This window comes from Myotis brandtii, unplaced genomic scaffold (genome assembly GCF_000412655.1).
Source record: "Myotis brandtii unplaced genomic scaffold, ASM41265v1 scaffold693, whole genome shotgun sequence".
Taxonomy (NCBI): domain Eukaryota; kingdom Metazoa; phylum Chordata; class Mammalia; order Chiroptera; family Vespertilionidae; genus Myotis; species Myotis brandtii.
The window spans coordinates 2,234,159-2,246,438 of record NW_005370710.1 but is presented as its reverse complement, the minus strand read 5'-3'; the positions used below and the strand labels follow the sequence as shown (position 1 = coordinate 2,246,438).

At 62.7% G+C, this 12,280-nt stretch overlaps 1 protein-coding gene across 3 annotated transcripts in view; it reads right to left on the bottom strand.

The window, feature by feature from the left end:
- Positions 1-1,920: 1,920 nt before the first annotated feature.
- Positions 1,921-12,280, bottom strand: part of POC1A (POC1 centriolar protein A) — a 38,135-nt gene continuing 27,775 nt past the window's right edge. For 2 of the 3 annotated variants that reach the window (XM_005881894.2, XM_005881893.2), the window contains one exon: positions 1,921-2,568. In XM_005881894.2, coding sequence (XP_005881956.1) covers positions 2,470-2,568 — 99 coding nt within the window. In that variant the 3' untranslated portion in view covers positions 1,921-2,469. The remainder of the gene's footprint in view (positions 2,569-12,280) is intronic. The other variant, XM_014529758.1, reaches the window with a different exon arrangement.

Here is a 12,280-nt window from a genome sequence, read left to right as displayed (position 1 = left end):
AGGCTGACCCCAGCCCCCCAGGTCCCTGCAGAAGGCCCCGGTGGTCTGCTTGGTGTGGGGAGACCCCTTAGAAGGCCCAGGCCTCTCCTTCAGGCAGAAGAGTCCCCCCCATCCCTGGCTCCGCTTGGCTGGGTTCTGGGCCATTAGAGGCAGAACTGTAGGAGGCGGGTGGGAGGGCCCATGGCATGAGGAGGCCCTGGCACCGCCTGTCAGCCAGCAGCCATGGCTCATTCATATTCACCGGCTGCCCCCCCATTACCAGAGCTCAGGGTCACCGAGGCCACTGACTCTGCCAGCCCTAACCCACAGCTTTGCCTGCCCGCCCCGCTACCTGGTGGGCAGGGAGGTCAGGCTTGTGGGCTGGCGGCCCCATCCTCCCTCCCTGTCCAGTGGGGCCGTGCACGGGCACCCAGATTGCCTGGCATCTGAAACCTCCTTAGGGAAAGGCTGTGTGGGCGCCAGGCTGGCGTGTGGGGCGGGGTGCTCAGGGGTGGTTAGGAAGTGGAGCCTGAGGGCCTCATGGGGGACAATGGGTCGCCCTCGCAGGAGCCCCAAGTTTCTGGCGACATGACCTATCAGCTTGGAGTGGGCCTTGTAGCCGGCAGGACTCTGATGCTGGGGCCCTGGCCTTCAGCCCCACCTCAGACGCCTCCCAGGTTGTGGTCCGGAGCCCAGCAGGGACAAAGCCTGCTCGTAGAACTTTGTGCAAATTGAGCAAATCTTCCTGGCACCCCATGTTATGAGCAGGAGGCCGAAGCACAAACTGGTGAGGTCAGAGCATTCTTGGCAGTGGGAATGGCAGGTGCAAAGGCCCTGGGGTTGGAACTGGCCTGCTGTGGCCGTAGGGACATGAGGGGAGTGGCCAGTGGTTGGAGACGGGGGTGGGGATCCAGGTGTCATGGCTGTGGTGGGTGCTGTGGCCGCTGAAAGGCATCGAGCAGGGATGTCATGAGCTGTCCCACAAGCTTTCTTTTTAGTGTGTGTTTTAATCTCACAGACTCAGGCTGCTATCAGGGTCGGGACAGCCACATGGAGGGGATGACAAGGCTGGCCTCACAGCTGCGTGCCCTCTGAGCAGACTTGGGGTTGCCCAGACTCCCTGCGAAAGCCTCCAGGGATGGGGAGGCCATGACCGCCGCACGGCTGAAGGCTCTGACCTGCCCACTGGCAGGTCACCCCACCCCTCCCCCCGAGGACCTCAGCCTCCTCCCCGCCCACTGCTCGCAGGAGCACGTCATAACAGCAGCCCGTCCTAGTGGGGCCGGTGGGGGTGGGGGCTTCCTACAGCACCTGCCAGGCCGGTTAGTGCAGCACCCAGCTTGTAGCCACCTGCAGGGGGCTCATCACCACCACTTACCACCTGAGGCTCAGAGAGGTCATGTTGTCACGTGGAGGTCACACAGCGGGCCAAAGGCAGGGGCAGAGCTGGAGCCAGAGCCAGCCTCGGCTCCCCACTCAGCTGGAGGCGGCAGCTGCCTCATCTTGTCGCTCAGCTCCCACCTGGACCTCACTAGCTCAGTGGCTCTGACAGCCCCCACCCCACCAAGGACAGGGGTGTGGGAGGGTGAAACCCTCCTGGGCTGGCTGGGCCCCAAGCCCAGTGCTGAAGGCATGGACATCAGGCACAGGAAACACCGGCCGGGGTTTCCCACAGAGGCAGAGGGCAGGGCCTCTGGAAACCCCGGGAGCCAATGGGAATCAGGTGCCTGAGGAGGGGAGGGAAGCTGGGGGTCAGCCAGGGAGGGGTGGTGTGCAGGGTCTCCCACTGTCCTTGCTCCCCAACACCTGGAACGGCGGCAAACAAGGGTGTCCTGGCCTCAGAGGGACTCTTGCAGGGACGCCCCAGGGCCATTTTTGCCGTCTGGGCCCTGGGAGGGGATTGCTGAGGCCTTACTTAGAATGAGCCATTTCTTCAACAACCTCAGTAAAGTCCGCTTTAATTTTCAGATTCATTTGCCCTGGTGCACACAGAGGGAGAAATCAAAGCCACCGCAAGGCCAGCGTGCTTGTCCCTGGACCCGCTGCGTCAGATGGGGCCGCACAGGCGTCCGTCCGAGTCAGAGAAGACTCAGGCTCACCCACCCAGGATCCACGTCTAGGCTGATGGCGGGAACAGTGGGCACATGGCAGAGAGAAGGACAGGCCCCGTAAGCCGAGGGAGCCGGGGGGCTTGGGGCCACTCCTCAGGGAGCTGGGCTCTCAGGACAGCTCCGAAGCAGCAAACATTTCCAAGTGGCTCCTCCACGGAACCGGACGTGTCCCTCATGCCTGGGCACTGCGCCGTGTCGACGGGCGTCCATGGCCAGGCGGGGCCTCCAGGGGCGGGCAGCAGGGTGGGCAGAGGCACGACCCTGGGCTTGGGCGGACCTGATTCCTGCAGAGTTGAACCCCGTTTATTTACCCGAGTCCCACAGTACAAACCCCGGCCCACCATCCCCCGAATCAACCGGCTCCTGATTCCACCCCCGATCACGGTGTCACTCTCTGCATGATTAGCTGCTGGTTCTCCAGGCACTGCTTCAGCTTGTCCTCCGTCAGCGTCAGCCGCTGCTCCAGGATGCAGACCGTCTGCAACACAACAGGGAGCAGGCTCAGGGGTGCGGCCACCGGCTGCCCGGGACCCCGCAGCCAACCCCGCCGCTGTCCCAAGGCCAGCTGTCGGCTCTGCCCACCCAGGGTCCTGCCCACCCCTCCCGGCTCTGGATGGCTGTTCTCTGATGTTGTGGGCCGGGCAAGACACGCGAGGGAAAGGAGGGGGTGGGCCCCACAGCCCTTATCACTCCCCAGACAACCAAGGTCAGGAATCCTTGGCCCTGGTGGCCTGGCGTTTAGGCTGGAGTCTGGGGGCAGAGCCACCTCCTCACTGGGACCAGGTGTCCATGAACAACCGGACACCAGCCACCACCTTCATTCCAAAGGTGAGGGCACGGTGCTCACAAACGAAGGCTCCCCCCACCGGGGCCACCCACCCCTCAGGCCCGGGACCAGTGCAGGAAGGGGCCGCCTTGGGGAGGCTCTAACTCATCTCTGAGCCGTTTGCTCTGCGGTGACGGTGACGGGAGGGTGGCACTGAGCTCACAGCGGTCCTGGAGCCCGAGGTGACAGCACGGGGCCAGCTGTTGGCTTGGCCCACAAGGCCTGTCACCACGACGGCTTCCGGAGGCTGAGCCCTTGCTCCTAGCACGCCCGGCACGATGGCTGGCCTCCAGCGCCCGCAGCTGCTGGGGCTGCGCGTCCTTTGTGGGCCAGGGCCAGTCTTGCAGACGTGGCCCGGCTGGCGTGGCTCAGTGGTTGAGCATCAACCCATGAACCAGGAGGTCGCCCATTCAATTCCTGGTCAGGGCACATGCCCAGATTGCAGGCTCGATCCCCAGGGGGGCCGTGCAGGAGGCAGCCGATGGATGTTTATATGTATCTTTCCCTTCCTCTCTCTCTAGAAATAAAGAAATAAGACTCATGGACCCACTCTGGCTCAGGAGCGTCGGCAGAGGGACAGTGGGTCTGAGTGCTCCCCAGAGGGCCTGCCCCACCTGTCACCGCACCCCAGCCCTGCTGAGCCTGACCCCGGCCGGCCACGTCTGCGCCCCCACTGGGGAGCCTGTGCGTGCCAGGCCCTCACCCAGCACTGGCCAGTCTACTGCGGGCAGGCATCGAAATGGGCCAGATAAGAAACAGGACTTTCTATGAATTTTCCCTGTTTGTGGCTTTCCCAAGAGGTTTCGCCACCTTCCTCGAGGGCTCCGAGAGGCACTGGGCCTCGGTCCAGTCCCTTCGCTTAATGAAGCGCCGAGACCTCTGGGAGGGAGCGTCCCACTCAGGCTGCTGTGAGGCCTCCCATGGCAGGCCTGAGAAGTGCTGCCCTGGACTGTGAGGTGACCCCGAGAGGCAGAGCTGAACTGAGGCGTCACTCCCTCAGAGCTGCGGCGGGGGAGGGTCTGCATCTCGTAAATGTGGTGGAAACAGCCCCCGGCTGGTCCAGACCAACCCGCATTCCTCAAGTTTCCACTGGCTGCTGAGACACTCAGTGAGCCAAGCTTCAGAATCATTCTTCATCCAGACTTTTTCCGACAGCCCCGACTCCAGGCCACAGCGGGGAGCCAGCCTGCCTCTCCTTCCCTGGCCCTCCCTCCACGGACCCACTTTCCACACGTGGAGGCAGTGGATGCCGGGCCACAAGGGGGGGGGGGTACTGAGGGAGGCGGTGGGGACCAAAACCAAGATCATGAGCCAGGGGTGTCCAGCACGACCCCCCAGGGAAATCCTCCTGGGAGAGGCTGCCAGGGCGTCTGAGGGGAGCGCTGTCCTCTGTCCTCTGTCCTCTTTGGGGCGGCATTACCAGGGCCCGGGCTTCTCCCTCACGGCTCAAGGTGCGTCAGACGCTTCCTCTGACACCTGAAGGGCCTCCGAGTGCAGCACAAAAATAACTGTTTATTTTTAGTCCCCAAAGAGCCATAGCGAGGCCCAGAGAAGCTGCCGCAACGCCGGTCCTCAGCAGCTGTGGGCATCAGGCCCGACTCCGAGTGGGGAGCACAAGGCAGGGGCCCGGCAGACCGTGCTCCGGGCCTCTCGGCCTCTTCTCTCTGGGCATGGAGTTTCCAGGAGTCTGCCCACGACGGGCTCAGGGCAGGCCTGAGAAGTGCTGCCCTGGACTGTGAGGTGACCCCGAGAGGCAGAGCTGAACTGAGGCGTCACTCCCTCAGAGCTGCGGCGGGGGAGGGTCTGCATCTCGTAAATGTGGTGGAAACAGCCCCCGGCTGGTCCAGACCAACCCGCATTCCTCAAGTTTCCACTGGCTGCTGAGACACTCAGTGAGCCAAGCTTCAGAATCATTCTTCATCCAGACTTTTTCCGACAGCCCCGACTCCAGGCCACAGCGGGGAGCCAGCCTGCCTCTCCTTCCCTGGCCCTCCCTCCACGGACCCACTTTCCACACGTGGAGGCAGTGGATGCCGGGCCACAAGGGGGGGGGGGTACTGAGGGAGGCGGTGGGGACCAAAACCAAGATCATGAGCCAGGGGTGTCCAGCACGACCCCCCAGGGAAATCCTCCTGGGAGAGGCTGCCAGGGCGTCTGAGGGGAGCGCTGTCCTCTGTCCTCTGTCCTCTTTGGGGCGGCATTACCAGGGCCCGGGCTTCTCCCTCACGGCTCAAGGTGCGTCAGACGCTTCCTCTGACACCTGAAGGGCCTCCGAGTGCAGCACAAAAATAACTGTTTATTTTTAGTCCCCAAAGAGCCATAGCGAGGCCCAGAGAAGCTGCCGCAACGCCGGTCCTCAGCAGCTGTGGGCATCAGGCCCGACTCCGAGTGGGGAGCACAAGGCAGGGGCCCGGCAGACCGTGCTCCGGGCCTCTCGGCCTCTTCTCTCTGGGCATGGAGTTTCCAGGAGTCTGCCCACGACGGGCTCAGGGTCCTCGGGGCTCTGGGACTCAGAACAGGGGAGCCCGCTCCCACAGTCCCCCACACCCACCAATGGCCCAAACTGGCCAGTCCGGATGCCCTGTGCGGGCCAGGGCCTGGGTGTGGGTCTCTGCTGGCCTCCAAGTGACTGAGGGCGAGCCGCCACTCCTGGCGTGTGTGACAGGGACTCAGGTGTGTGGGCGACTCTGGACATCAAGTGCTGGGAGGCCCCGAGGGGTGCAGGGCCGAGCTGTGAGGGGCTCGGGGGCGTGGCTGTGGCCAGGATTCTCCCTGGGCTCCCGGGGTGCAGGGAGGGAGTCAGGTGTGCCCTGAGGAGGACCCCAGTCGGGAGAGGGAGCGGCCAAGGCCCTTTATGCCACCCTGTCCCTGTCCAGCCGCGCCGTGGCGCTCTCCCTGGGCTGGGCCGCCTTCCCTTTGTGCCCCGCCTCCCAGCCCCCACTGCCTCTCGCCCGGCTTCCTCTGGAGGTGGGTCTGTCCTCATCCTCTGGCAGCTCTTGCTCAGTTCTCACTTCCACTTCTTGTTCAGGCCTCTTTCTCACCCCCTTTTCATGAATGGCTGTTTGGGGTGCAGGGTGTCAGTCTGGCCACGGGGACTGGGCTCCGAGGAGAGCCTGGGCCCCTGGCATGACCTCCTGCTCTGGGGCTGATGCCTGGCTGGCAGCCCTGGAAGGAGAGCTCCGACTGTGATGGGGGTTTGGAGGCCACTAGTCACAAGATCTCATTAAGTTTCCTGAGACATTAAACTTTTAAAAATGCTTTTAAAATGAAATTCAAATGGTGAGTTAAAAAAGACACTCCGAGGTGAGTAGAGGGAAACGCATTCCAAATAAAATACAGCAGGTGCAAAGGCCCTGGGGCAGAGAAGAACATGACCGTCTTAGAAGTGCCCGGAGACCAGAGGGGTTGAAGAGGGAGGGAATGTGGTGGCCACAGGAAGGTGGAGAGGGCTCCAGGGCTCTCAGCCCAAAGGGACAGGAAAGGGAAGCCTCTACTCCCTGGCCTGCCCCCGACTCAGGTCTGAGCAGGCGGAGCCAGGGAGGATAGTGTCCTGCAGGCCGGTGGCCAGTTTTTGGAGCGCTGGCTCCGGAGTGAGCTCTGGGGAAGGGGCTTGGCCTGGGACTGACCGGGCTGCCCAGCCCCACCATCAGCAGTGAGCGAACAGGCACTTCCACGCTGACCAAGGGCGCGCCCTCCAAGCCAGGTCCTTCCAGCAGCTGCTCCTCCTCCCACAGCCACTGCCACCACCTCCTGCGTGTGCCCCACGAGCTGATGTAGTGGGAGAACTGGAGCCGTCGCTTCTACAAAGCCTGAGGGGCCAAGGGCCACCCACCGGCCCCCTGACGTCACCCACTCCCACCCGCCTCAGGTGCCTGCCACGTGCAGCAAACGAGACTGGCTCCCATGGCTCCCAGGCACTGGCGCGGCCACAGGATCGGTCCTGTCTGGGCTGGCTGTGGGCAGAGCTGCTCCCCCAGGACTGACACATTTTGAGGAAGGAGGAAAGAATGATGATCAGCCAGCCACGCTGTCTGCGTCTCTCAGATCTCTGGCCAGGGCCTGACAAAATGCTTCTGCGGGTGCAGCCTGGCTCTCAGCTCCCACTGACCCCTAATCCCGCCATCTCGGGACTTCTCCGCGCCCACATCCTGCTCCAAGCAGGGCCCTGCGTGGGAACCGCCGAGACCCTTAGATTAGCACTGGTTCTATGGACCAAGTTCCCTCCTGGAGCATGGGCACAGGCGACAGAGGTGGACAGGGCGGCTGGGCCAGATGACGATAGAGGCACAGGGCCGCCCTCCGTCCACATGCCACCACCTCAAGCACCTGCTGGGCCGGGGGCACAGTGGTGAGGGGAACCGAGACTGCCCTGGAAGGTGCCAGGGCCACGTGTGGGCAGAAGCTCAGATTGAGAGAAGTGTGTTGTGCAGAGGCAGTCGCTGGGCAGAGGCCGGGAGATGGGGAGCTCAGCAGGGGCTGACGGGGGTGAAAACAATACCACGGTCAGACCCCATCCGAGACCCTCCGGCCGCCGTGTCCGGCAGGACACCTTTCCCCCAGCTGGCTCCTCCTGCCCCAGGCGGCCCCCAGTCCCCATCCTGACACCTCGCCTTCCTGGTGATTCCTGGGGCCTCCACATTGCTCTGCCATGTCCTTGCCCTTCTGACAGCTCTGGCATGCGGATGGTGGCATTCACCTGGCACTCAAGGCCTGTGCTGCCTGTGGCTGTGTTCTTCCTGCCCAAATCCCGCCCACCTGGACCCTACTCCAGTCCGCTGCCCGAGAAGTCCTGCAGGTCGCAGCCCCAGCCTCAGGAGCTTGCTGCGCCTCCCAGCACATCCTGGGTGTAGCGCGGTGGTGGGTCCTTGGGAAGTGCTGTCAGGGTGTCTCCTAGTCCCCATCTAGTCATGTCTGGCGAGCCATGGGTTCCAGAGCTGTAGAGCCAGGGTTCGAATCTGAACCTGACCACTAACTTGCTGAGTGGACTCGGCTTCAGATCCCTCATCTGTCCACTCGTAGGGCACTGTGATCCTGTACTAACAGCCAATATTTACGTGGCACTTGTCTGTGCCAGGCTGGGCACAGGGCTGCAACATGGCTCCCCTACCTCTTAACCTCATGAGGGCCATGGCTGAGCCGGGCTCTTGGGGGAGCTCTGGGCCCCGATGGGGCGTGAGGAGGCCTGGAACACGCCAGCTTGTGGTCAGGCCTGGGAGGGTTGGAACCACTGGGGCACGTGTGGTCTGGCTGCTTCTGTGACGGAAAGTTCCCTTTAATCATTTCCAGGCTTGCAGTTGATTTGTGCTCCTCCTAGCCCCCCAACACAGGAGCCAGAAGGGGGTGCACCCAGGGGAACAGAGGGTCCCAGGTGTCCTGGGTCTCCAGGAGAGGGCAGTCACTCAGCCGCATCACCAGGCACTGGTGCGAGGCCAGAGAAACACCCTGGGGCCAGCCACTGGCTCAACGCCCGTCTCAACTGTGCCACACAGAATGCCGAACTTTCCTCTGGTTTCATTGCAAAAATGGGAAAATGTGGAATTAATCTCCCCTGCAGCATGGCTTGACTTCACTAGGATTCTAAAGATCTAAAACAGATGCAATAAAAGGGGCTCTCTCTGCTGGGGGGCCTAGTGAGCTATCAAAACAAAGGGGCTGCTGGGCCCAGCGCCTGCCCGGCTCCGGCTGCTCCAGCTCTGTCGCTCACTGCATGCCTGTGCTTGTGCGCGCGCACCGGCAGGGCTGGCCCACTGCCTCAGCCTTAGCCGGGCGACATGGTCTCCAGCTCAGGGGCAAAGGCCAGCCCTTGGGCAGCCTCCGGCCGCTGCCTGATGGCGGCAGCACAGGGCGGTTTCCTTGCTCCCCACTGGCCTCCTGCTCCCAGCCCAGCTCCCTCCACGATAGGTGCACGCTGAGTGCTGAGTGCTGAGTGCCTGAGCCCTGGGGACGGAGGGGCCCTGAACTGCCTGATGGCGGCAGCACAGGGCGGTTTCCTTGCTCCCCACTGGCCTCCTGCTCCCAGCCCAGCTCCCTCCACGATAGGTGCACGCTGAGTGCTGAGTGCCTGAGCCCTGGGGACGGAGGGCAGGCCCTGAACCAGCTGCCCAGGCCCAAAGGTAGCCCTCGTTGGTCGGGCGAGCCCGCCTGGCTGGGGAAGAATATGCCCCCAGCTGGGGTCTGGGACCTGGCGGGCTGGAGGGGCCCCGCCAGCTGGCCTGGGAGGGAGGAAACTCCTGGCCTCCGCAGGAAGGGGGTGCGCCCTGGGGGGCAGGAGTCCAGGAAGTGCTGTTCCTCCCCTCCCACCTCAGGACTGACTTGAGGACTAAATGCTCCGAGGCCTCCACTTCCCAGGGAAGGAGTGGAGACTCCCCTCGTGCTGACGCCTGACACGCTCCCTTGCCCAGGATCCCACAGCTGCTGCACAGAAAACCGATTCCTCCTCATCTCTCTGGGCTCAACAACTGTCTTTTTAACGGGCCCCTTTGCCCCACAGTCTGCTGCTAACAACACACAACGAGCTTGTCCCTGGAGCCCCACGTGATCTCAGGGCACAGGGCTTCTCTGCGGGCCTGCATCCCGGCCCCACCTCTGCGGAGGTCAGCTCTGCGGGAAGCAGCGAGACGCCATCTTCTATTGCGGATTAGCCATGGGATTAGGGAACCTTGACTAATTTACCTTCCTCGTGGCCTTACAGCAGTGATGGCGAACCTTTTGAGCTCGGCGTGCCAGCATTTTGAAAAACCCTAACTTAACTCTGGTGCCGTGTCACATATAGAAATTTTTTGATATTTGCAACCATAGTAAAACAAAGATGTATATTTTTGATATTTATTTATATATTTAAATGCCATTTAACAAAGAAAAATCAACCAAAAAAAATGAGTTCGCGTGTCACCTCTGACATGCGTGTCATAGATTCGCCATCACTGCCTTACAGCAACTCCTTTTAAATAAACACAGGCTTTTCCACATCATCCCCACAGGAGAAGCTATAAAAAGTGGGTTCACTCCCCCCACCCTAGAAAACTGGATGCTCCGGGACCCGTGGGGCGCTGTGCACCAGGAGGACCTGAGCCCCATGCCACCAACACTGGCTGCGTTCAAGCTCCTCCTCTCTGTGTCAGCCGCACGCAGGCCCCCAGGGAGCCAAGTGCCTGATGGGCAGGCCCCAGGGTGTGGGGCGCTGGTCACTGCTCAGCCACAGGCTCTGCTGTGCTCTGACGCCAAGGCGAGTCCCAACAGGGCTGCGCACGCGGGAACCTTGGCCTTGGCCACCTCTGCACCTGTTTCTTCAGAGGCTGACCTGTCCAACCATCTGTATCAAGGCTTCATTTTCCAGGACCTCGTAAAACACAACGGTCCTGAGTCAGAGACACGCGTGGTGGCTCCGTGGACCTGGGAGACGTGGCGCAGCAGACAGGCCAGGCTGTGACCCCGTGAACCACTGGCGGGAAATGGCCTTCCGTGGCCAGTTTTCTGGACACACCAGCTGGGCCCAGACAGCTCTCCCAAATGCCATGTCCTCCCACGTTCAAAGCTCCCTTCTGCTGCTTCTCCATCAAGCTGTGGCTACTGTGGGTCAGGCCAGCCTGGACAGCCCTCTGCAGAGTGGGGAGGCGGCAGGCCCGCCCATAGCTGTCCCCCGGACCAGCTCAGACCATGCAGGCCCGCTTGGGGCTGCCTGTCTCACCACGGTACTCACACAGCCCCTTCCCATGCCTAGGCTTGGCCCTTCCTTGGAGGGCATGGGGGTCCCCAGGAGAGTGAGAGCAAATCTCCTGGAGTCCCCGCTCCCCTCCTCCCTGCCGCCTTCCCCAGCCCCAGGCCTGCTGGGGCCACACAGGAGAACCTGAGACGCCTGACCATTCCCAGGCCCCAGAGGTAACGGCAGCCATCGCCAGCCCATCAGGCGGGCGGGGCCCTTGCGCTGCAGCTCGTCTGGGAGGGGGGCTTTCTGTCACGGCGCAGACGATGGAAGACAGAGCTGCCACCCAGCCCCCAGCGCTTCTGCCTGTGCAAAGCCAGGGGAGCCTGCGGGTAAACTGCCCAAAGAGACGGGGCTGGGAACCGCTGGAGTCAGACGCCGAGTCCCTGCTCCCGGAAGCAGCTCTAACAGAGGAGTCTCTCCTGAATGAGACTCTGGCCCGAGGGCAGCCCTATCCGTGCGGGAGGGAGGGAGGGAGGGAGGACGGCAGACCCAGGCCGGGCCAGGTGGCCACATGTGCTCATGTGGAGGCCCGCTCCTGTGCAAACAGCACCCACCACCCCTGCCTGTGACACTGCCGCCTGCAAGTGAGGCAGAGTCTGCACGCACGCGCGCGCGCACACACACACACGACACGGGGACCATGGGGGGCAGGGGGTGGATGACTCACGCTATCCCTTCCCAACAAGCTGGTCTGGGCACACCTGGAGGACTGAGCTCGGCCACCTTCCCACCAGCGTGGAACGAGACGCCTCGCCTGAGTAGCCCATCCAATAGGGACCTGCCAGGACCATGGGGGTGGGGAGGGGGGTCATGGTGTCTCGAAGCAAGCGGGCCACCCTCGCCAACTCCCGGAGCCAGCTTCTCAGTTACGACCATTCCAACTGCTAACACGTAACGAGCCTTCCACGCGTAAAATGGTGCTTCCAGGGTGCACCCCCTTACTGCTAACACGTAACGAGCCCAAAAACAGCGACGGGAGCATTTTTAGCGTTTTACTCCTCTGGATCCAAGGGCGCTATTTTTAACCATCTTCTCAGACTTCGAAGTCTGTCCTCCGAGGTTCTAATGGAGTCTACCTCCTGGCCCCTCCCTCGACAAGGCTGCAGAGAGCACGTGGCAGCACAGCTCTGACAGGACAGGTCGGGGGGCCTGTTCAGTCTCAGCGCCTGCTCCCCTCCGGGCACGGGCCTTCTCAGGCTTACAGGCTCCAGATGTCTGTCGATGAGCCGCAGGCCCACCCACCGACGCCACCGACACCAGCCTTGCCCTCCTGCCCTTCCTTCCATGGGCCCAGGTGTGCAGTCCCAGCTGGGACACTGAGACACGCTGGGGGCCGTGTGACATAAGGGGGCTTCCTCCCTTGCTCCAGGCCCAGAGGCAGGAATGAGGCCGTGGCCCTGTGTCCATTTCGTCACAGACTCAAGGGTCCTTTGCGTCCCTCCCACACCCTCACTCTATCCAAGCTGAACCAAGAGAGAGGGGTCTGTACCCAAAGCCAAGGGGGGAAGGGGCCCGAGGACCTTTAAACCTTGCCTTGTCCACCCCCACCCCCATCTGCCCCACACCTGCCACGCGGGGCTTGGCTCGTGGCCTGGACGTGTCAGGGCCCCAGCCTGCAGGCGGGCTGCTCCCTCGGCCAGGACGCTGCTCCCCAGGATG